Here is a 21948-nt window from a genome sequence, read left to right on the forward strand (position 1 = left end):
CCTCAACCGAACCGCACGCGCGTCACGTGACCGGGATGTGGGGCGGCGGGCAGCGCTGATTGGTGGATGGGCGGCGGGCTAGCAGGTTAGGGTGCATCAAGGCGCCGGGACGAGTCCTTTAGCTGGAGGTCGTTGGAGTCATCCACTGCTCAGGGATCCGCCGCTGTTCGAGATGTTCTCCCGCGTCGTCAGGCCCACCGCCACCGCACTCAGCAGGAGTTTCTCCGTCTCCTCGCAGGTGAGAGACGAGGTCCCGGACGCTGAGCGCGGGGGAGAACAGAGGGGAACGGGAGCCCCACTGCTTGAGAACTGGGCCTAAGAAGCCGGGTGGCTGCATAAGGCGAGGAGTCCCATCTGTAACAGGATGCACCCGGTGCTGGGGGGTGGGCTGATCCTCTTGTTAGTATTACCCTGGTTTCATCCCTGTTGCTGACCTTTGTGGCCTTCATTTGAGTTTCGCCAATTAACCTCCGGTTTCCAGCACTGTTTCGTCTTGATTTTCCGGAAGGTTGTACGCCATGAGGAAATGATGACCATGTTCCTAAATGTGTGTCTGGGCAGCACGGTGTCACAGTGGTTAACACTGCAGTCTCATGGCTTCCAAGTTCCATCCCGGCTCTGGGTCACTGTCCTTGTGGAGTTTGCACACACACTCCATGTTTGCGTGGGTTTTGCCCTCACAACCCAAAGATGTGCAGGTTAGATGGATTGGCCCCCTTAATTGGAAAACAAATAATTGGGTACTCTAAATTAATTTTTTTTAAAGTTCCTAAATGTTAGACAAAAGAGGTCAAATAGATTGCAACCTTGGCCTAAATTTGTGAGCTGCTGTCATCTATTTCTGCTCATGTGTCGGTCCCAGTATTCTCAAGGCATGGCAGAACTATAACTTGGGGTACTTCCCTGAGTCGAATAATGTTCAGCACTACCTGTTGTAATATTTATGGGATTGTCAAAGAATGGGATATTCAGCAAGAGGGACCACAAGGTAGCCTTGTGGATAGCACAATCGCTTCACAGCTCCAGGGTCCCAGGTTCGATTCCGGCTTGGGTCAGTGTCTGTGCGGAGTCTGCACATCCTCCCCGTGTGTGCGTGGGTTTACTCCGGGTGCTCCGGTTTCCTCCCACGGTCCAAAGATGTGTGGGTTAGGTGGATTGGCCAAGATAAATTGCCCTTAGTGTTCAAAATTGCCCTTAGTGTTGGTTGGGGTTACTGGGTAATGGGGATAGGGTGGAGGTGTTGACCTTGGATAGGGGGTAGGGTGCTCTTTCTAAGAGCCGGTGCAGACTCGATGGGCCGAATGGCGGCCTCCTGCACTGTAAATTCTAAGAAATTCTAAGAAGAGACAGGGAAGGTTTTGTGAGGACTGGAACCAAAGACTGTGTTGAAGGCAAATGCTTTTGAATGCAGATCTGAGATCATAGAACAGTACAGCACAGAACAGGCCCTTCGGCCCTCAATGTTGTGCCGAACAATGATCACCCTACTCAAACCCATGTATCCACCCTATACCTGTAACCCAACAACCCCCCCCCCCCCCCCCCAACCTTACTTTTAGGACACTACGGGCAATTTAGCATGGCCAATCCACCTAACCCGCACATCTTTGGACTGTGGGAGGAAACCGGAGCACCCGGAGGAAACTGTTCAAGTTCTGCTCTGGAATTCTGAGCACAAAACCCAATTCAATGCTGCATTGGTGGTGTTGTTTGGATGAAATGGTACATTGAAGCACCATCTGTTTTCTCAGGTAGAAGTAAAAGGTTCTGATTGTGAAGAAGTGCAATGAGATATCCTGGCCAATATTTATCCTTTGATCAGCGTTGATTAAAAATTGATAATCTGCTCATTATCACATTGCTGTTGTGGGTGTTTGCTGTATAAAAACTGTCTGCATTTCCTCCATCTCCCTTTAAAAGTACTTAGTTGACTGTAACATACTTTGGAACATAAGTGATGTTCATGAGGGTAATAAATGGCTCTAATAGCTAGACACTGGATAATCTGCACCCTGTCCACCTGGGGTTGGGTACTGCAGAGCTGCTAGGGAATGGTTGGGGAAGTGGCTAGTGACTCATTCATCCCTTATTCAGTGCTAGCTCTCACTCTTGATTTGGTTTAAAGATCACACTTAAACTTTAAGCATGAGCATTCTATCTCTAGGTGTGTCTTTGACTCCTAGACATAAAATATATTTCTGTTGTGATATTTTGTAATTGCTTTTTATTTCATGCAGGCAAAAGTAATTACAATTTTAGTTTCTTTAATAGCAAACTAGTATAATCTCAGCTGTGATCTATATTTCCAAACTTTAGTTTCCTTGCAAAGTGTTTCACCTGTCTTATTAAAGAATGTATATTACTGAAATGTGCTTCTTGGTAGGTTGACTGAAACCATGACACTAGCTATTACCATGTTCAGAGGCAGCTTCTCCTTAAATAGAGATGCGTCATCACCCACCCAATTCGTGGTTTGAGAATAGTTTTATACTAATGCAAAGCTACTGCAAAGAGTGCAAGACTACTGAAATATTTTATCTTTTCAGCACCTGTTGCACGGTGGTTAGCACTATTGTTTCACAGTCACTTGTGGCTCGAGTCACTGTCTCTGCAGAGTCTGGAGGACGTTCTCCCTGTGTTTCCGTGGGTTTCCTCCGGGTGCTCCGGTTTCCTCCCGAAAGACATGCCTGTTAGGTGATTTGCACATTCTGAAATCTCCCTCCGTGTACCCGAACAGGCACCGGAGTGGCAATTAGGGGATTTTCACAGTACTTCATTGCAGTGTTGATGTAAGCCTACTTGTGACACTAATAAAGATTATTCTACCCAGATAATGAGCGGAATGGATAGGAAGGGGATGTGACTTGCAAGCAGAGCTCTGCCCTGTGTCTCGCATGAAGAGTTCTGGTTGTGGGATATTTCAGTCACTATGTGGGGTACGGCGAGAGCAGAGTTAGCTGGTTTATTCATGCATTCCAGACATGCAAGGGAAAGTCCTCTTCTCAGAATCAATGTTTACCGCAGCTATGTTTATATTTCCCACCTTGGAGGAGGCTACGCATCACAATACAGAGTTTTTGAGAATGTTATTCTAGCTAAGCTAATTAACAATCGTATAATTCAATCAATAAGTGTTTGGGTGGCCATATTGTTCCAGCTGACCCAATTAATGGCCACATGGGGATTTCAAACTTATTACTTATAGTACTTCACTATCATCACCCCACCCTTTTATAGAATTTCAACTATTTAAATATTATGAATTTGAGATTTAAACATCAAAGTAAATTAAAACTTCTGAGACTATTTATTTAATTATGATCTCCGTGCAGATGAACTGTTTTGATCTTTGCCTCTATGTTTATCATTGATTGACTGACTACATCTACATTGTGATGAGGAACTTTGGCAAGTTTGGGTTGTGTAAGATATCTGGACTATCTCGGTGATGAGAGAAAAATTAGATTCGGCAAACTGGATTTCACAAAGTGAATCTTTGTTTGGCAAAATTGCTTGTTATTTAAAGAAATGTGGATGTAGAATATGCAGAAAGTCTTTGCCTCTGGGAAAAGATTGTGGTGTTGAAATTTAGTTGAGTAACTTTGTACACTGGAGAAAACAATGCAAATTTAACCTCTCCAATTAATAGTGGATCTTCTGATGACACTAACTTTCCACAGGTCTGAATGTTTTTAGAATTTTTTATCTTTATTTTAGAAGAGGATAGTGAAGACCCACAGGACATGCTTCTGCTCACTATGTAGATTGATGATTTGGATGTGGGGCTGGTAGACATGCTCTCCTCGTTTTCAGGCAATATTAAAATAGGAGGGAGTGACCATTCTGAGAGATGCTGATGGTAGGTAGAATGTGCAAAAATTGTTAAGTGCACTTCTATTGTGAGGTGGTGCGATTGTTTCTTGTATATAAAAAAAATGAATACAGTTGAATGGTGAAAGATGTGTAAAGTAATGGGATTTTGGGGGTGAAGGTCGCAACATTAAGAGCAGCCCCCCAAATTAGATGCAGCTATCAAAAATAGTAACTGCATAATAGATTTTATGACAGATATGGAATATAAAAGTAGAGCTTTATTGTGAATCTGCATATGACTGTGGTAAGACAGCAGATCATGTACATCTGTACAAGTCACAGGTGGACTGCTGACCTTGGTTTCATGTCCTAGGAAAAGCAGTTGAGGCTGTAAAGGGCACGGGAAGGGGGTTGACAATTGAAATTGGGGCAACATTTTAAGAATGGGTTTGTTGAGGACTCTCCTTTGCATGCATGGACTGCATGAATAAACCAGATAACTCTACTCTCACTGGACCCCACATATATTTGATGTATAGAGGTGAAAAGCAGATAGAAATGGGACAGGGACTCACCTGGAGGATCAAGCCAGACAGGTCTGTTTGATGCTCTCGATATATCTTGGATATTTAAATATGTGCTACAAGTATTTGATACACAAATTTATTATTAGCAATCAATCCACCAATCTAAATATAGCTTGCTGTGGTATCCAGCTCACTTCTCGGGCTTCTTTGGAATGTATCTCTTCTTACCATCTGGATCATTCAGAAATGTTGGCCTGGGATGCTTGCATTCTATCAGTAGCTGCCTTCAATTTTTAAAGACCGTAATCATTTGTCTGCTGGTAATGTTGTTTTCACATTTCAAAATTTACTTGATTAGGCCCTATAAAAGGTACCAGTTTGAATTGGCATGGAGGACATTGCATGCACTGTGATCCTGCAATCCAGTGGACTGGAAATCTTGCTGTCTCAGTTACTGTTTTTGGTTACTTGACTAAAAGTGAATATAATTCCTTTCAATAGTGCATGATCTGTCATGGAGATCCAGTGGTATATTTGGTATGTCTTTTCATCCTTTTTGAGTCCGTCTGATGTTGGATTGTACAATCTGAGCAGAGGCATAGCTTCACGAGTGACATCAGGAAGTTGCCAAAAATTGTACAGGTATCATACTTTGTAAGAAACAAATTCAGAAGCAGCGATTTCAACATTGATTCAGTCTTTTCTAAACATTTCTGTCACCAGTTCCAACAAGACAATTTGTAATTCTTGAGAAATTAAATTATTGGCTTTCGTCTGTATGATAGTGTTTTCTGGCTAAGCACTGGACAGGAGCACTTTCTGGGCAGCCCATACAATCCTCAGTGTAAAATATTGCAGTAAAAGGCCAACTGCTGTGCCTGTGGAAAGATTGCTCCAATGCAGAGCACATCCTGCTGACATGATGGTTGCAATTCCGTCAGTGGAAACTGACTTTGTGTGAGCAGGATTCTCTTAAGTAATTTATTGAGTCCCACGTTTCTAAGGATTGTCTTGCTTGAAAACGTTAACATACTGTCATGGACTGGTGAGAGTTCATAGGGTTGAATCTCAGCTATTCCACAACAAGGCAGATCAAGAATTGAGCTCAAGGGCCATGGAGCAGGAAGTCTAATTCTTGGATGAAAAGTGACTCCTGACTATCATGGGCATTGGTATCTTACATTTGACCCATCTCCATACGTGTATCAAGTACAATTGATGTAGCAGGTAGAGGGGAATGTGCCTTAATCATTACATCAGAGAAAATTGCACATCTGGCTCGTGCAAAGTTAAATGGACTTTAAAAAGAGTGTTCAACTAGCAGATAAAATGCTGCTTTTGAGGATGCACAGACAGCCGTCATTTAAAATAATGAGTATATTGCACCTCATGTCCACAGCGAAGTAGAAAATGGAGGGAGCTTGATTTATAACATTTTTAAATGTTATTTAAGCTCACTGATCCACACAGACAATTGGTTGTTATTGGACTAGTAATCCAGAGGTTTGAACTAATAATAATACCGACTGTTAGCATTGAAACCCTGAGAGTTAAAAAATTTGAATTAAGTTTTTAACAAGATGGATTCCGTAAGTAGTCATGAAACTATTAGTTTGTCATAAAAGTCCAACGGGTTGCTGATTTTTTTTTTAAGGAAGGAAATTTGCCATTGCGCCTGGTCTGCGATTCCAATCTCCAACCAATGTGGTTGGCTCTGAACTGACCTCTGAATTTGCCCAGAAAGCCACTCCTATGTGTTAAACTGCTAGCAGCAGTTCAAGAGGTTGACCCACCACCAATTTTTCAGGGCAGCCAGGAAGGGGAAATAAATGTCCATACCAGAGAACAAAACAAAAAGTATGCTTGTTTCAAGATGTAATGACAACTGGGTGAAAATAAACATGAAGTAGTGCATAGTTCTTTCAGGGTTGAAACCTAGGCTTGCAGGTTTGAAAAGTAGTACTCGCGTAACCTAACCTTTGACTATGTCTTTTTGGGACAAGTGCAAGTGGGGGTCTGCAAGAAAAGCAGTTTGAATAGAAACCTAGTTAACAGTTGGTCAAATTGTTCTAGAAACGGGGAGCAGTGGGATTTTTCTTCAGTGCTAAAATCTCCACTAGTGGTTTAACTGTTAGTAAAGTTAATAACTGGTATTATTTGATAGCTGTTCTGTATCGCCTGATTTGTTTCTTTTGCATAGAACAATGCCAAGGTAGCAGTATTAGGTGCATCGGGTGGCATTGGACAGCCTCTCTCTCTGCTGCTAAAGAACAGCCCTCTTGTGAGTAACCTCTCTCTCTACGATATTGCTCACACGCCAGGTGTTGCAGCTGATCTCAGTCACATTGAGACCAGGGCGAAGGTTGTGGGTGAGTATATGCTTAAAATAATGTATTTAGTGCTGGTTATAGTGTGTAACAAAATATTGAACTGCTTAATAGTTTGGATTTAAACAATCCAACCTGTTTGTATAAGGCTAAGCTGTAGTCTTGTCTCAGCAAAGTATAAATAAATTGAGGAAAATTCTCTTAATGGTGTGGTCCCTCTGGATCAGATTTGTCAGAATCTCTGGCCCTGAACCAGAAGGCTATCGGTTCATGTCCCACTCCAGAGACCAGAGTGGAGACTCTGGGCTCATTCTCTGGCACAATACTGAGTATGCTGTGCTGATAGCGGTGTTGTTGCTGGGTGGGACAGTAAATTGAAGCCTTATCCACTCACTATAAAATCCCTTTGTTGGTGTTATTTTTCTAAATCCTTTGAGCCATAAAGTAGTGTGTACTGAGGGGCTGGAAACTTGTAGAACCCCTTGGACTGTATGCTTGTTAGTGAATGTATAAAGTAAATGAATTGCATTGAGGCACCTCAAGTGCAGCATGCTCAATGGAGAAAAGTTTAATATTACAATTTTTGTAAAGTCCAATTTGAAATTTTTTAGAATGTACTTGTACCTATTTTTATGAATAAATTATATTTCTGGGGCAAAGAAAGCCATGTTGCACTTTTGGGAATAAGAGAAGCCGATTTCGCCCTCGTGTCCTGGCCAGTATTTATCCTGAAAGCAATTTGTCCGGTCTTATTCCATTCATTGTGATGGTTCTTACTGTATGCAAATAGACTGTCATGTTTATTATATTACAATAGCGGATGCATTTCAAAGGTATTTAATGGGCTGTAAAAAGTTCTTTGGGATGTCCAGAGGTCATTAAGAGCACTGCAAAAACGTAAGTATTGATATGTTTTTGCATGATAAAGCACTCATGAAATTATGCTTATTTCTAGGTTACTTGGGTGCTGAACAGCTGGCTGATGCCTTAAAAGGATCTGAGCTGGTGGTCATTCCTGCTGGAGTGCCTAGGAAACCTGGTATGTACTAAAATGTTGAGGACTAATCCATCGCTAACTTGAGCTGCAGCCTATAATAATCTTTATTAGTGTCACAAGTAGGCTTGCATTAATACAGCAATGAAGTTACTGTAAAAACCCCCTAGTCACCATACTACGGCATCTGTTCGGGTACACTGAGCGAGAATTCAGAATGTCCAATTCACCTAGCAAGGACGTCTTTCGGGATTGTGGGAGGAAACCGGAGCACCCGGAGGAAACCCACGGGGAGAACGTGCAGACTCCACACAGATAGTGACCCAAGGGGGGGCACAGGAGCACAGTGCTTAGCACAATTGCTTCACAGCTCCAAGGTCCCAGGTTTGATTCCCGGCTTCGGTCACTGTCTGTGTGGGGTTTGCACTTTCTCCCTGTGTCTGTGTGGGTTTCCTCTGGTTGCTCTGGTTTCCTCCCACAGTCCAAAGATGTGCAGGTTAGGTGGATTTGCCATGCTAAATTGCCCTTAGTGTCCTAAAAGGTTGGGAGGGGTTAGTGGGTTACATCGATAGGGTGAAGGTGTGGGCTTGGGTAGGGTGCTCTTTCCAAGGGCCAGTGCAGACGTGATGGGACGATTGGCCGCCTTCTGCACTGTAAATTCTGTGAAGGTGGAGATCTAACGGGGTGTGTAAAATGTTTTCCCTCCCTGTAAATGCAAGGATTAGGGTGACACAGTGGTTAGCACAACTGCCTCACAGTGCCCAATACCCGGGTTCGATCTCGGCCCCAGGTCACTGTCCGTGTGGAGTTTGCACGTTCTCCCTGTGCCTCCGTGGGTCTCACCCCCATAAACCAAAGATATGCAGGTTAGGTGGATTGGCCATGCTAAATTGGAGAAAAAAAATAATTGGAACTTTTAAAAAGCAAGGATTATTACATTAGGCAAGAACTGCATAGCCCTCATGTCACACTACCAACTCAGTATGACTTATGCCATAAAATAGGATAATAGGTGACCATCGCCTCTATAACATAAAATCAGGGACATAATCACAAGGACCAAAGTTCAGGATGACTGATGAACCGCAGGATAGTAGCACTATCCACTGAGCTTGAAAAGGCAAATGTCATTACAGGATCGTTGTCATCGAGCCACATTCAGGATACCTCCAGTTTCATCAAAACTCCCACACTGCCGCCATGTTGTCATCCTGAAGCCTAACCTAGGGGAAACCCAGGACCCGTCATGTCCAGCCGCCTTCAACTCTTTTTGACAAACACGAGGGCAAGACAACAAAAGACCAGTGGATATAATTTGTTCCGCCGTACTCCATGCCCTGCCTTCAAGTCAAGATATGGCAGCATGCCAGCCAGTTCTCAAAGCTGGGAATTTGCCCCAGCTTCCCCTAGAAGATTGGGCACACGGACACTCCCTGTCTGGCCCCGATCAGGATTATACAACATACCATGCATCAAAGATTTCCAAGGGCTGAAGCTGGTCCCCCAAGGAGACTGCCATATCGACTGACAGGATTCTCTTCTCTGCTTCATCCATTCACTTAAGGATATCTTGCAGTTCATCAATGTGCGCACCAACAACCTAATGCCAGGGACCTGAGATCGTCTTCCGCAACTTCATTCACAATGGCAGCCATCATCTCCACGCTGACAGCATTGCTGAAGCTCAGGCCTGCTCACCAGCAAAGCCGCCACTGCAAGCTGGGCCGCCACTAAAGACCACACCAATCAAACTGAGTTTGCGACTTGCCTTCTCATTGCTGAAATCTAGCCAGGATCTTTCAGGAACATAGTACAGGACATACACACCGAGAACAAATGGTTATAGGTTGAACAGATTATTACGGGTTGTGCATTTGGATTTAAAAAAACGTTTAAAAGAGCAGTGCCAGAACTCGTGAAAATGCTGCTGCTCCCACGCTCACATCATGTGACCCTTCCCCAGATGTACATTTATTTACATTACCTAGGTATTAGTAATGCAATGCATGCCTGGTCACCTTCTATGAAATGCAGATTATTTCTGATGGCTCGGACATTAGAGAGAACTATGACCACAGCATACCTTTATTTGGAGGTTCCTGACATTGCATTCGGTGAATCTGCAGGAATTTGCCAGAATCTGTAAATTAAATCGCCATTGTTCCTCAAAGAATGTAGAGTTTAAACTAAAACAGCGTAGCAAGGTGAGAATTTCTGCTGCAATTTCAGATGTTGTGACTTCCGACAAGGTTGTGCATTGCTACCACCCACAAAGGCAAAAGACTTCTGCAATTCAGTTTGAATCTGCCCTGATCAAAATTTCACGTGGAAGGATAATGCGTAGAAATATAATTATCTGTGATATAGCCCACATCAGACAGCATTGTTACCAGAATATTAAGCATTAGTTATTATGCTTTAACCTCCTGTGAAACATTTTCTCATGCCCACCACTGATTGGTTACCATTGGAAAGTGTTACTCCCAGTGTCCTTGTATTCTTGGATACAGTGTCCTGGTAATCACCTACCATTTAATTTGTTGGCGTTGGAAGTGGCAATTCATTCACCTTTTTGTTCTTGAAATTCAGTCAGTGATGTGCTATAGCGGGCAGCACGGTGGCACAGTGGTTAGCATTGCTGCCTACGGCGCTGAGGACCTGGGTTCGAATCCCGGCTCTGGGTCACTGTCTGTGAGGAGTTTGCACATTCTCCCCGTGTCTGCGTGGGTTTCGCCCCCACAACCCAAAGATGTGCAGGTTAGGTGGATTGGCCACGTTAAATTGCCCCTTAATTGGAAAAAGTAATTGAGTACTCTAAATTTATTTTTTTTTAAAAGTGAAGTACTATAGCAAAATCCAGTCAGCTGAAGGATGGTGTCTCCCTCTTGACGTGTAAGAATATCAGTGTGGCAACACAACTGGACCAGCTTTGAACTGTAAGGGATTAGAGATAATGGTATTTTCAAAAATGAATTGACAAATCGCTTGATTTATCAATGTCAGCGTTACGACACACTGGGCAAGTGAGCAGTCAATTCCAGCCCCACAGACCCAACAGAAGTGAATTAACCAATAATCTGCGAATCTAACTATTCCCCAAACCCTGTCCCACCCTCCACTGAGCCTCACAAGATAAACATACAGTGGGGGTAGGGAAAGGATTGAAAATAAATAGGATTAAAAGCGTGTGAGATGGTTCTTTGCTCCCGAGGTAGCTGTTTTTGTAGCCAGTGATCTTAAAATGGTGGTCTTCAACTAGAACCTGCAGGCTGTAGAGTGTTCTCTATCACTTTTAATAATCAGGGTCTTCACACTGAGAATTCCCCCTCTTGATGCCGGTTCAGTCCTGACAGGCCTCTACCAGATTGACCCCTGTCTCATTGAAACGATTTTAACATTCTCTCCGAGAATTTGAATGAAGGTAGTTGGCCGCTCCACATCAACCACATCTGCCGATTTGCAGATCAAGATTCACTTCTAGGGGACCTCCACAGGTTAAACTGACTGCAGCGGGGAAGATCAGTTTCAGATCCCTAGCTTTTAATCTGAGATTTAAACCTTCACAGCCCTGATAGGGAGACAGTGCTTAAACCAGCTACTGGCTGTTCTTGAGGTCTGAACGGAACTGAGAGACAAAATGACCAGCCTTTCTTCCTGAAGGTTCTAAACGGCTTTACCAATAGCAATCCAGAAGAGAAGGTGTCCCAGAATTTCAGAAGCACTAATTGGCTGCTAGCGAAGTCCATCAAAATGACATCACCAGATATGACACTGGGCCAGTATATTAGACCACGAGTGTTTTCAGTTTGACCAAAGTTTGCAGATGTTTTACTGCAATGTTGCAGAACAGGGATTTAAAATAAATGTAAAACAAGCAAGGATTTAGCAGATTCCTTACAGCAGACTAATGAGGGCTACATTTTATCATATTCTGTAATAGATTTTTTAAATATTGGATCAAGAGGATGGATTTCCCATCCTTGCAAATGAATAGGTTAAATTATTTTGGGGATTGTTTTACCAGCACGACCCAGAAGTTCGTTTAGTTTATTTTTAATTTCTAATTTGAAATCCTCTTTGAAATCAGTTCAAGGTTTTACTACTTGTACCTGAATATTTCATGGCAATTTAAGAGTTTGGGTCTGTATTGTTACCCTGATTTCCAGGTAAAGGATCTGTCGTCCAGACAAAAAAAATGATTTTATGCTCGTGAGTTTAAACATCCCAGCTGATTGGCAACATGTTACTTTAAACTCAATAATTGTTTATCACGTTTAAATCGTAACATAGATATACTATGTAGATTTGACTGGATCATTTGTGACTGTTCTTTAAAGATGCGTTGTGTTTTCCAAAACGCAGCTTAGTTTAAATATACACTTTTTTTCTGCTTGCCCAATAACTAGATTTTCCAGTTTTCTGAGTAGTTATCGAATAACCATATCACTAAAGTCTGGAGCAATAAGTCATATCTTGAGGTGGATAAACAAATTCATAGAAGCCTATAATTGAATACATTTGTCTTTGTATCTGTAGAGGAATTCTAAGGGATTAATTATTAACTTCATAAAAACTGTTGAGCAACATAAATGTTGAAATTCCTTTTGCTTGCAGGCATGACTCGAGATGATCTGTTCAACACTAATGCTACAATAGTTGCAGTTTTAACAGAGGCTTGTGCTCAACACTGTCCAGAGGCCATGATCTGTGTCATCGCCAACCCTGTAAGTTTGCACTGTTTGCTAACGCTAGACCAAGGCGAAGCATTGTTACAATGTGACTGTTTTGGTTGACTGCACTCATTCAGTCCCAAGAATGCATTGTGCAAAATTGAATTGTGTTCTTGCCTCCAAGGAGAAGTGAATGATCTGAGGTCTAAAAAGGGCTGTTAAAATTAGATGGCAGGCTGGTGACATTGTAATCCTAATCTGTAACTCATGTTCTTCTGTAAGGAGTCTTTTCACTTAAAGCTGTGTCAGCTCAGTATTTCTCTCTTTCTCCACCTTGTCAATACTTTTCAATTGTGCTATATTCCCAGAACCACTATATCAAGTCAGCAGTGTGATCTATGGTGGGAGCCAAGAATATAGCCGATACAGTGGATTTCCAGGGTCATGGTCAGATTTAACTTTTGAGTATAATGTTCAGATTATTCTGATCAAGACAAAGGAAACATTTAAACCATTCTGTTGATTCCAAACTAATGTCTGAGTGCTGGTTTAACTTTGAAGAAAGACTAGAAATTAAGACTTTGAAAGGAGGTGACCAAGTGGGAACATTTACATCATTTATATATTCCAGATATGTTGAATTCCGTTGCGTTGGTGGGATTTGGACCCAGTGTCTCCAGAGCATTAACTTTGGCCTCTAAATTACTGGTCCTATGGCATTATCACTGCACCACCTCTGTCCATCTAAAACTGTGTAGGGATAACATGGGCACAAGATTGTTGTGACTTGTACCGAATGCTGCCGTGTTAAATTTTGACTTTGGAAATGCTGTAATTTTTGATGGCCCCAGTATTAAGTCGACTGTTTAATTTTTTTCAAGGTGAACTCCACAATACCAATCACAACAGAAGTTTTCAAGAAACATGGCGTCTACAACCCAAACAAAATCTTTGGTGTGACGACATTGGATGTGGTCAGAGCCAACACCTTTATTGGTGAGCTGAAGGTAAACACTGAATTGGATGGGCTATACATTGGGATGCAATGCACTGAAGAGAATATTTGACGTTTTATCCAAAGATACTTTGTTTCCCACATATAGAATGTTTGTTTGATAATCTGACTCTTAACTCATCTTAATTGTAAAGCTAGGTCTTTTGATTTTAACCAATACCACTCTTATCTGGGGGCTTTTCACAGTAACTTCATTGAAGCCTACTTGTGACATAGAATAGTACAGCACAGAACAGGCTCTTCGGCCCTTGATGTTGTGCCAAGCTTTGTCTGAAACCAAGATCAAGCTATACCACTCACTGTCATTCTGGTGGGCTCCATGTGCCTATCCAATAACCGCTTGAAAGTTCCTTAAGTGTCTGACTCCACTAGCACAGCAGGCAGTCCAGTCCACACCCTTATCTCATTTTTGTATATTTCTGTTTTGAGGAAAGGTTATTGAAACCAGGACCGAGGACCTTTGACCTGAATTGGCACTAAATACAGTCGGCAAAGCACTAGGGGCTAGTGTGCTAGTGGGGTATAATTGCACCTGCCATTAGCAAACCGTATTAAAGGAAACTTAAACTTGCATATCCTGTTTTCTTTTACTGGCACTGCCCAGACACTTTTTCCTGTCAGTTGTTTAATTTCCATCACCATTCACAACCGAATATGGCCGCACTGCAAAACTTTAATTGGATTTGCTGGTCGTGGGATTTCAAGAGATGTTGAAAAATTTTCCACTTTAGAAGACCATCACAATTAATGTGAGGACAAAGCTTTTCACCCAGCAGGTGTTTGGACTCTGGAACTCTCTGCCTGAAAGGGTGGTAGATGCAGAAAGCCTCAACATTTTAAGGACGTATTTAGATGAGCACTTGAAATGCCATCACATAGAAGGCAATGGCCGAGTGCTGGAAAATGGGATGAGAGTAGGTAGGTGCTTGATGGCTGGCACAGATGCGGTGAGCTGAAGGGCCACTTTCCGTGCTGTAAAGACTAATTGCTTGGAATTGGACTTTTCTCAACATGTGCATGAATTAATGTTTCTAACCAGCCATGGTGCCCACTGTTAATTGTATAGTAATGAGTATTTAATTTTATTTGGGTGGCGGCCATTAACTGCACAGAAACTGGTGGTTGTATTTGGAGGTGCGTGTTTGTGAAGTGTATCCCTAAAAGCTTACAAAGCTTAAAAGGTAACAATTCGGCTCCTTTCTCTCCTTCAGCTTCTGGCATTTGAGAATAGAATACCCATAAATGTACTAAATGTTTTGAGTACAGAGCATTGCCAATTACCAGATGACAAACCGCTCTTGCCTTTTTGTTTTGAAATGAATTGATTTGGTGTAATAATGACACGTTGGCTTCATTCACTTCTCAAGTGTATTTTCCACATTAAGTGCTTTTTCATCTGTTTGCAGGGCCTTGACCCAGCACGTGTGTCTGTCCCGGTAGTTGGGGGCCATGCTGGAAAGACTATCATCCCTCTGATCTCTCAGGTAAGCAGGCAAGAAGGTGATGACTGCCAGTTGTCTGGTATTGAAGTCTCCTACATGTGGGAAACCAATTCAAATAATTTTTTTTTGTTGATAGCTGTAAATAGTTATAGATGGTTGAGAATTCCAAAAGGCAAATCTCAACTGTTGAGAATATTGAAGTATTGGGTTTGTGAACATGGATGTGAAAACTAGTCTTTTAATACTAAAATGCAAGGAGGTGGAAGTATTTGCTATATTCGGTCTACCTTGCTTTGTTTTTGGTAGAAACAATTTTTTTAAAACAGCTTAATTGATTCCATGTCTATCATTTCCATGTCTATTGTTCCACATTAAAATTAAATTAATTTAAATTAAAATAGTATAGTCCCTTCATAGAAGGAGGGAGCTGTTCTGGATCAACCCTATCAATAAAGACCTCTGGGTATTTTAACCTCTCTGGTTTCAGCATGTATAACCCAAGGTTGCTTTATCACAACAATGTTTTGTGTAGGGAAAGGATGCCTTAATTTAATAATATCCCACAAGGTCTGCTCAAGTGCTAAGAGTCACTCTGCACTGGATAAGCTTGAATGGGCTAGGCAATTTATCTAGGACTGCTGAAGGCAACCAAACGTGCTTCATTGCTTTGTGTATTTAATGAATTCAATTTCTATCAGATCAAGTTCGTACCTATTTTAATTTTACTAAATAATTGGCGTCCTGCAAATCGACATTATGCTGTTGTATTAAGTGCTGAACTCCTCCCTTCTTGTTTTGATTCCAGTGCAATCCTAAAGTGGAATTTCCTCAGGATCAGCTGGAGGCCCTGACAGGCAGGATTCAGGAGGCTGGTACAGAGGTGGTTAAAGCCAAGGCTGGGGCAGGTTTGTTCGTGATTTGAAGCCACTTGTCCAGACATGAGCTCAATATGGATTCCATATTGTCTGAGAAAGCTTCTTTTTGCAATTGGGTTGAATTGAATGCACCTGTATTCAACCAAAACTGAGTTAGAGGTTGTCAAATAATCACTGGAAACTCTGCTTGATAATTTGAGAGGTATGGGGGCATAGATTCAATATCTTGGACTTCATTGTCTTGGAAACAATAGTCAATAGAGCTGAATGTTACATTCATGCAAAATTGAACCACTCCTGGAGAACAAAGATCAATTTTTGGTTTCTATTCTTTACTAGATGTTCCCTTAAACCCCCCACCCTCCCCTCTACCTCATCCCCAGTAAGTGTGTAGAGCTCAGGGACTTGGTTAGTAAGGCTGAAACCACCAACTGAGCTCCCTCTGCTGCTTTTATCTTCTTTTCCTCCTCTTGTTGCTGAATTAATTTCTCTCCTATCATCACTCAAGCAGGCAACTCACTTCCTGCTATTGCAACCCTATTTCCACCAAACTGCTGAGCACCCTTACTTCCCTTCTGGTCAACATTGTAAATGGTATCCATTCTCCCTTCACCCTGCCTCCTTTTGAGTTCCACCTCTTTGAAACTTTTAGTTCCCCTTCCTAATAACGCCTCCTTTATTGAATTGTGCCTTTGTGATGCAGGTTGGCAGATTTTTCTATATACAGGTGTTATAATGTATACAGCCGAGGACTTGCTTGAACCAGTCAGCAGCAATAATATTGTTCTCCAATTTGTGTCCCAGCACAAATTTGTGAGAATTGAAAACCATCCAGCATGGCAATGGCTGAAAGTATGTGAAGGACAAGTCAAATGGCAGCATTCACGGTAGCACAGTAGTTAGCACTGTTGCTTTGCAGCGCCAGGCTCCCAGGTTCGATTCCTGGCTTGGGTTACTGGCTCTGCGAAGTCTACATGTTCTCCCCATGCCTGCGTGGGATTCCTCCAGTGCTCCGGTTTAGTCCCATAAGTCCCGAAAGACATGCTGTTAGGTAATTTGGATATTCTGAATTCTCCCCCTGTGTACCCTAATAAGTGCTGGAATGTGGCGACTAAGGAATTTTCATAGTACTTTCATTGCAGTGTTGATGTAACCTTATGACAATAAATATTATTAATACTGGGGGGTGAGAATTTACACAATCTGCCTAACATATTGTCATTTGTGGCTTTGTATGATATATACTGACATACCCTCCTAAGATCAAAAGTAGGGGCAAGAGTACGTCATTTGGCCCATTGAACCTGCTTTGCCATTCAAGAAGACCATGACTGATCTGCTAATGGGCTTAACTCCACTTTCAAAGGGTTCAGCTAGAATTTGAAGCAGGGACCTCTTCGATATGTATGCAATAGGAATGCCCAAGTGGGAATCATACCCCTAGACCAACATGAGGTGCCTCACTAGAGACTTGGGACAGATTTTCTTTAGAATGTGGGATCAGGACCTTTTTTTGTTCGGTCCTTAATTAATAAATGCCAATGTTGGATGTAGAGTCATTTTCATTGCCTGTGTTCCATATTTAACGGAGGGGAGATTGTTTTTTTTTTTTGGTTCTTAACCAGTACGTGTTCAACTAATGTGGCAGGGGGTTGGAAACCAGATTAGGAAGTTAGAGGTCAGTAAAGAGGCAGCAACTAAAGCCAGTAAGGTACTAGATAATAAACTCAATGTGACTAAGGGGAAGAGTAGACAGGGAAGAGATGATGATCGCAAAGGGACAGGTGGTCTGAGGTGCATTTGTTTTAATGCGAGAAGTGTAGCAGGTAATGCAGATTAACTTGGGGCTTGGATTAGTACCTGGGAATATGATATTGATATTACTGAGACTTGGTTGAGGGATGGGCAAGACTGGCAACTAAATATCCCAGGGTATAGATGCTTCAGGAGGGATAGAGAGGGAGGTAAAAGGGGTGGAGGAGTTGCATTACTGGTCCGAGATGATATCACAGCTGTGAGTAAGGAGGGCACAATGGAGGATTCGAGCACTGAGGCAATATGGATAGAGCTAAGAAATAGGAAGGGTGCAGTAACATTGTTGGAACTTTACTATAGGCCTCCCAAAAGCGAGCGTGAAGTAGAGGTACAAATATGTAGACAGATTATAGAACAATGTAGGAGTAATAGGGTGGTTGTGATGGGAGACTTTAACTTCCCCAACATTGAATGGGACTTGTGTAGTGTTGGAGGTGTAGATGGAGCAGAATTTGTAAGGAGCATCCAGGAGAGTTTTTTTAGAGCAGTATGTAAATAGTCCAGCTCGGGAAGGGGCCATACTGGACCTGGTATTGGGGAATGATCCCGGCCAGCTGGTTGACATTTCAGTCGGCGATTACTTTTGGAATAGCGATCACAATTCTATAAGTTTTAGAATACTCGTGGACAAAGACGAGAGTGGTCCTAAAGGAAGAGTGCTAAATTGGGGAACGGCCAACTATAACAAAATTCGGCAGGAGCTCGGGAATGTGGATTGGGAGCAGCTGTTTAAGGGTAAATCCACATTTGAAATGTGGGAGTCTTTTAAGGAGGTTGATTAGAGTGCAGGACAGACATGTCCCTGTGAAAATGAGGGATAGAAATGGCAAGATTAGGGAACCATGGATGACGGGTGGAATTGTGAGACTAGCTAAAATGAAAAAGGAAGCATACTTAAGATCGAGGTGACTCAAAGCTGATGAAGCTTTGGAGGAATATCGGGAAAGTAGGACAAATCTCAAACGCGCAATAAAGAGGGCTAAAAGGAGTCATGAAATATCTTTGGCTAACAGGGTTAAGGAAAATCCCAAAACCTTTTATTTGTATATAAGGAGCAAAAGGGTAATTAGAGAAAGGATAGGCCCACTCAAAGACAAAAGAGGGAATTTATGCATGGAGTCAGAGGAAATGAGTGAGCTTCTTAATGAGTACTTTGCATCGGTATTCACAAAGGAGAGGGACATGATGGATGTTGAGGCTAGGGATGGATGTTTAAATACTCTAGGTCATGTCGGCATAAGGAAGGGGGAGGTTTTGGGTATTCTAAAAGGCATTAAGGTGGACAAGTCCCCAGGACCGGATGGGATCTATCCCAGGTTACTGAGGGAAGCGAGGGACGAAATAACTGGGGCCTAAACAGATATCTTTGCAGCATCCTTGAGCACGGGTGAGGTCCCGGACGACTGGAGAATTGTTAATGTTGTCCCTTTGTTTAAGTAGGGTAGCAGGGATAATCCAGGGAATTATAGACCTGTGAGCTTGATGTCAGTGGTAGGCAAACTGTTGGAGAAGATACTGAGGGATAGGATTCATTCACATTTGGAAGAAAATGGACTTATCAGTGATGGGCAGCATGGTTTTGTGCTGGGAAGGTTATATCTTACAAACCTAATAGAATTCTTTGAGGAAGTGACAAAGTTAATTGACGATGGAAGGGCTGCAGATGTCATATACATGGACTTCAGTAAAGCATTTGATAAAGTTTCCCATGGCAGGTTGATGGAAAAAGTGAAGTTGTATGGGGTTCAGGGTGCTAGATGGATAAAGAACAGGCTAGGCAACAGGAGAGGGAGAGTAGTGGTGGAAGGGAGTGTCTCAAAATGGAGGAAGGTGACTAGTGGTCCACAGGGATCCGTGCTCGGACCACTGTTGTTTGCGATATACATAAATGATCTGGATGAAGGTACAAGTGGTCTGATGAGCAAGTTTGCAGATGATATTAAGATTGGTGGAGTTGCAGATAGCGAGGAGGACTGTCGGAGAATACAGCAAAATATAGATAGATTGTAGAGTTGGGCAGAGAAATGGCAGATGGAGTTCAATCCAGGCAAATGTGAGGTGATGCATTTTGGAAGATCTAACTCGAGAGCAGACTATATGGTCAATGGAAGAGTCCTGGGGAAAATTGATGTACAGAGAGATCTGGGGGTTCAGGTCCATTATACCCTGAAGGTGGCAACGCAGGTCGATAGTGGTCAAGAAGGCATACAGCATGCTTGCCTTCATCGGACGGGGTATTGAGTACAAGAGTCGGCAGGTCATGTTACAGTTGTACAGGACTTTGGTTAGGCCATAATTGGAATACTGCGTGCAGTTCTGGTCGCCACATTACCAGAAGGATGTGGATGCTGCAGAGGAGGCTCACCAGGATGTTGCCTGGTATGGAGGGTGCTAGCTATGAAGAAAGGTTGAGTAGATTAGGATTGTTTTTGTTGGAAAGAAGGAGGTTGAGGGGAGACCTGATTGAGGTCTACAAAATTGAGGTATGGACAGGGTGGATAGCAACAAGCTTTTTCCAAGAGTGGGGGTGTCAATTACAAGGGGTCACGATTTCAAGGTGAGAGGGGAAAAGTTTAAGGGAGATGTGCGTGGAAAGTTTTTTTACGCAGAGGGTGCCTGGAATGCTTTGCCAGTGAGGTGGTAGAGGTGGGTACGATAGCATCATTTAAGATGCATCTGGACAAATGATATATGAACGGGTGGGGAACAGAGAGAAGTAGACCTTGGAAAATAGGCAACAGGTTTAGATAAAGGATCTGGATCGGTGCAGGCTGGGAGGGCAGAAGGGCCTGTTCCTGTGCTCTAATTTTCTTTGTTCTTTGTATTCATGTGTATCTTCTATGTAATGTTTAGGTTCTGCCACCCTATCCATGGCTTATGCTGGTGCCCGGTTTGTCTTCTCGCTCTTGGATGCAATGAATGGCAAAGAAGGAGTGGTGGAATGTGCATTTGTCAGGTCTGAAGAAACTGAATCGCCATATTTTTCTACACCTTTACTTCTCGGGGTGAGTGTCTTGTTTGCATTTATCAGATTATTCAGCTTTTAAACAACAATGAGAAATAATTTTTCTCAAACTGCAAATCCTCAGCATTTTAAAGGCACTGTGTACTTTAAATCTGATTGTTCTTTTTTGTTAGAATTGTTGCAATTGAGCTGGCACAGGGGTGCCCGTTGTTTTATTGCATCTGATTTAAAGAATGGACGCTTTCACCGCAAATCGTGCTTGGTGGTCACTCTTGCCTTCTGGCCAGGGCTGTTACACAGCTATGGAAATACTGTTTAAAATATCTGGAGGCTACCTGTTTAATTTTTTACCTCGTACCACCTCCATTGAAGATACTGACACCTACTACTCCACTCTCACCATAGGCTCTTCTAAATGGTCTGTCTTGTGTGAGCCCAGGGGCTTTGTGGTGGAGTACACCCCAGCTGAGTTCACTCTTCTCCTCCATAGGGACCAGAATCATTTTTCATGCCAATCTCCACGGGTGATATGCGAACTGTTGAGCATCCGTTTACTCTGTGATCTCAACAAGAAGTGAACCATAGATCTACCTTGGTCTTAACAGTATATATCTCCTCACTTGTATAGTCTCTCACTCTGGTGATCTTGCCAGCCAGAATGCATCGTGTCCTTCTAAGCTGTCTACTGTTTTAAAAATGTTTTCTAATTTTGATAAATTTCATTTAAAATTATTTTTTCTCCCCCCCCCCCCCCCCGCCCCCCCCCAAAAAAAACCATCCAGAAAAGTGGCATTGAGAAGAATCTTGGACTGGGCAAACTATCTGCTTTTGAAGAGAAGCTTGTGGCTGAAGCTATGGGTGAACTCAAAGGCTCTATAAAGAAAGGCGAGGAATTTGTGAAGAACAAGAAGTAAATTAAAAGTTGCATTGTGTACAGAACTCCAACCTGTTGCAAACATCCCCACACAAGTGGCTTCCCTGTCGAGTTGGTCACTGCTGTATGTCTGTGCTGTTTGCTAGCAGTTTTTAAACCCATTGCAGATCTCTAAGCTCATTAAATTACTGGCACCAGTTCTCTACATTGTGTGCAGTTTTTATTTCTCCCAACAAATGCCATACAATTTTGTGAAGTAATGGGGCCCATAGTTTGGCCTAAATGTACACACTTCATCAGTATTTGGAAATATCTTGTCTGGCAAAATTTCCCAAGTTGGAATATATGATGCTTGAATGTTGAGTTCTGAGCTTATCCTTGCGTCTAAGAATGATTTTCTACATTAAACTCATTATGTAAATGCAAGTCGCTGATGTTGCTAAGCAGCCTTCTGTGTTTTTTTTCCTTATTCCCACCTCTCACTTTTTGCGGCGACTCATTGGTAAAAGCAGATAAACATTTTATAACCTGTTGGAAAATAAACTAGATAGTTTGACTTTCTGACCCACAGACCACAATCAGTAGGAATAAACAACAGCACCTCCTCCGCAATAGTCTTCAATTCTGGGGC

The 21948-nt window shown here is 42.5% G+C and overlaps 1 protein-coding gene across 1 annotated transcript; it reads left to right on the plus strand.

Annotated features, from left to right (window-relative positions):
* The first annotated feature begins 18 nt into the window (after positions 1 to 18).
* On the plus strand, positions 19 to 21524 carry mdh2 (malate dehydrogenase 2, NAD (mitochondrial)). The gene is made up of 9 exons (XM_038813664.1): positions 19 to 238; positions 6541 to 6709; positions 7623 to 7706; positions 12276 to 12385; positions 13213 to 13338; positions 14753 to 14830; positions 15594 to 15693; positions 20332 to 20483; positions 21226 to 21524. The coding sequence occupies exons 1-9, from the start codon at positions 173 to 175 to the stop codon at positions 21355 to 21357; spliced, it is 1017 nt and encodes a 338-aa protein (XP_038669592.1). The 5' UTR covers positions 19 to 172; the 3' UTR covers positions 21358 to 21524.
* Positions 21525 to 21948: the final 424 nt, after the last annotated feature.

The sequence above is a fragment of the Scyliorhinus canicula genome, chromosome 12 (genome assembly GCF_902713615.1).
Source record: "Scyliorhinus canicula chromosome 12, sScyCan1.1, whole genome shotgun sequence".
NCBI lineage: Eukaryota > Metazoa > Chordata > Chondrichthyes > Carcharhiniformes > Scyliorhinidae > Scyliorhinus > Scyliorhinus canicula.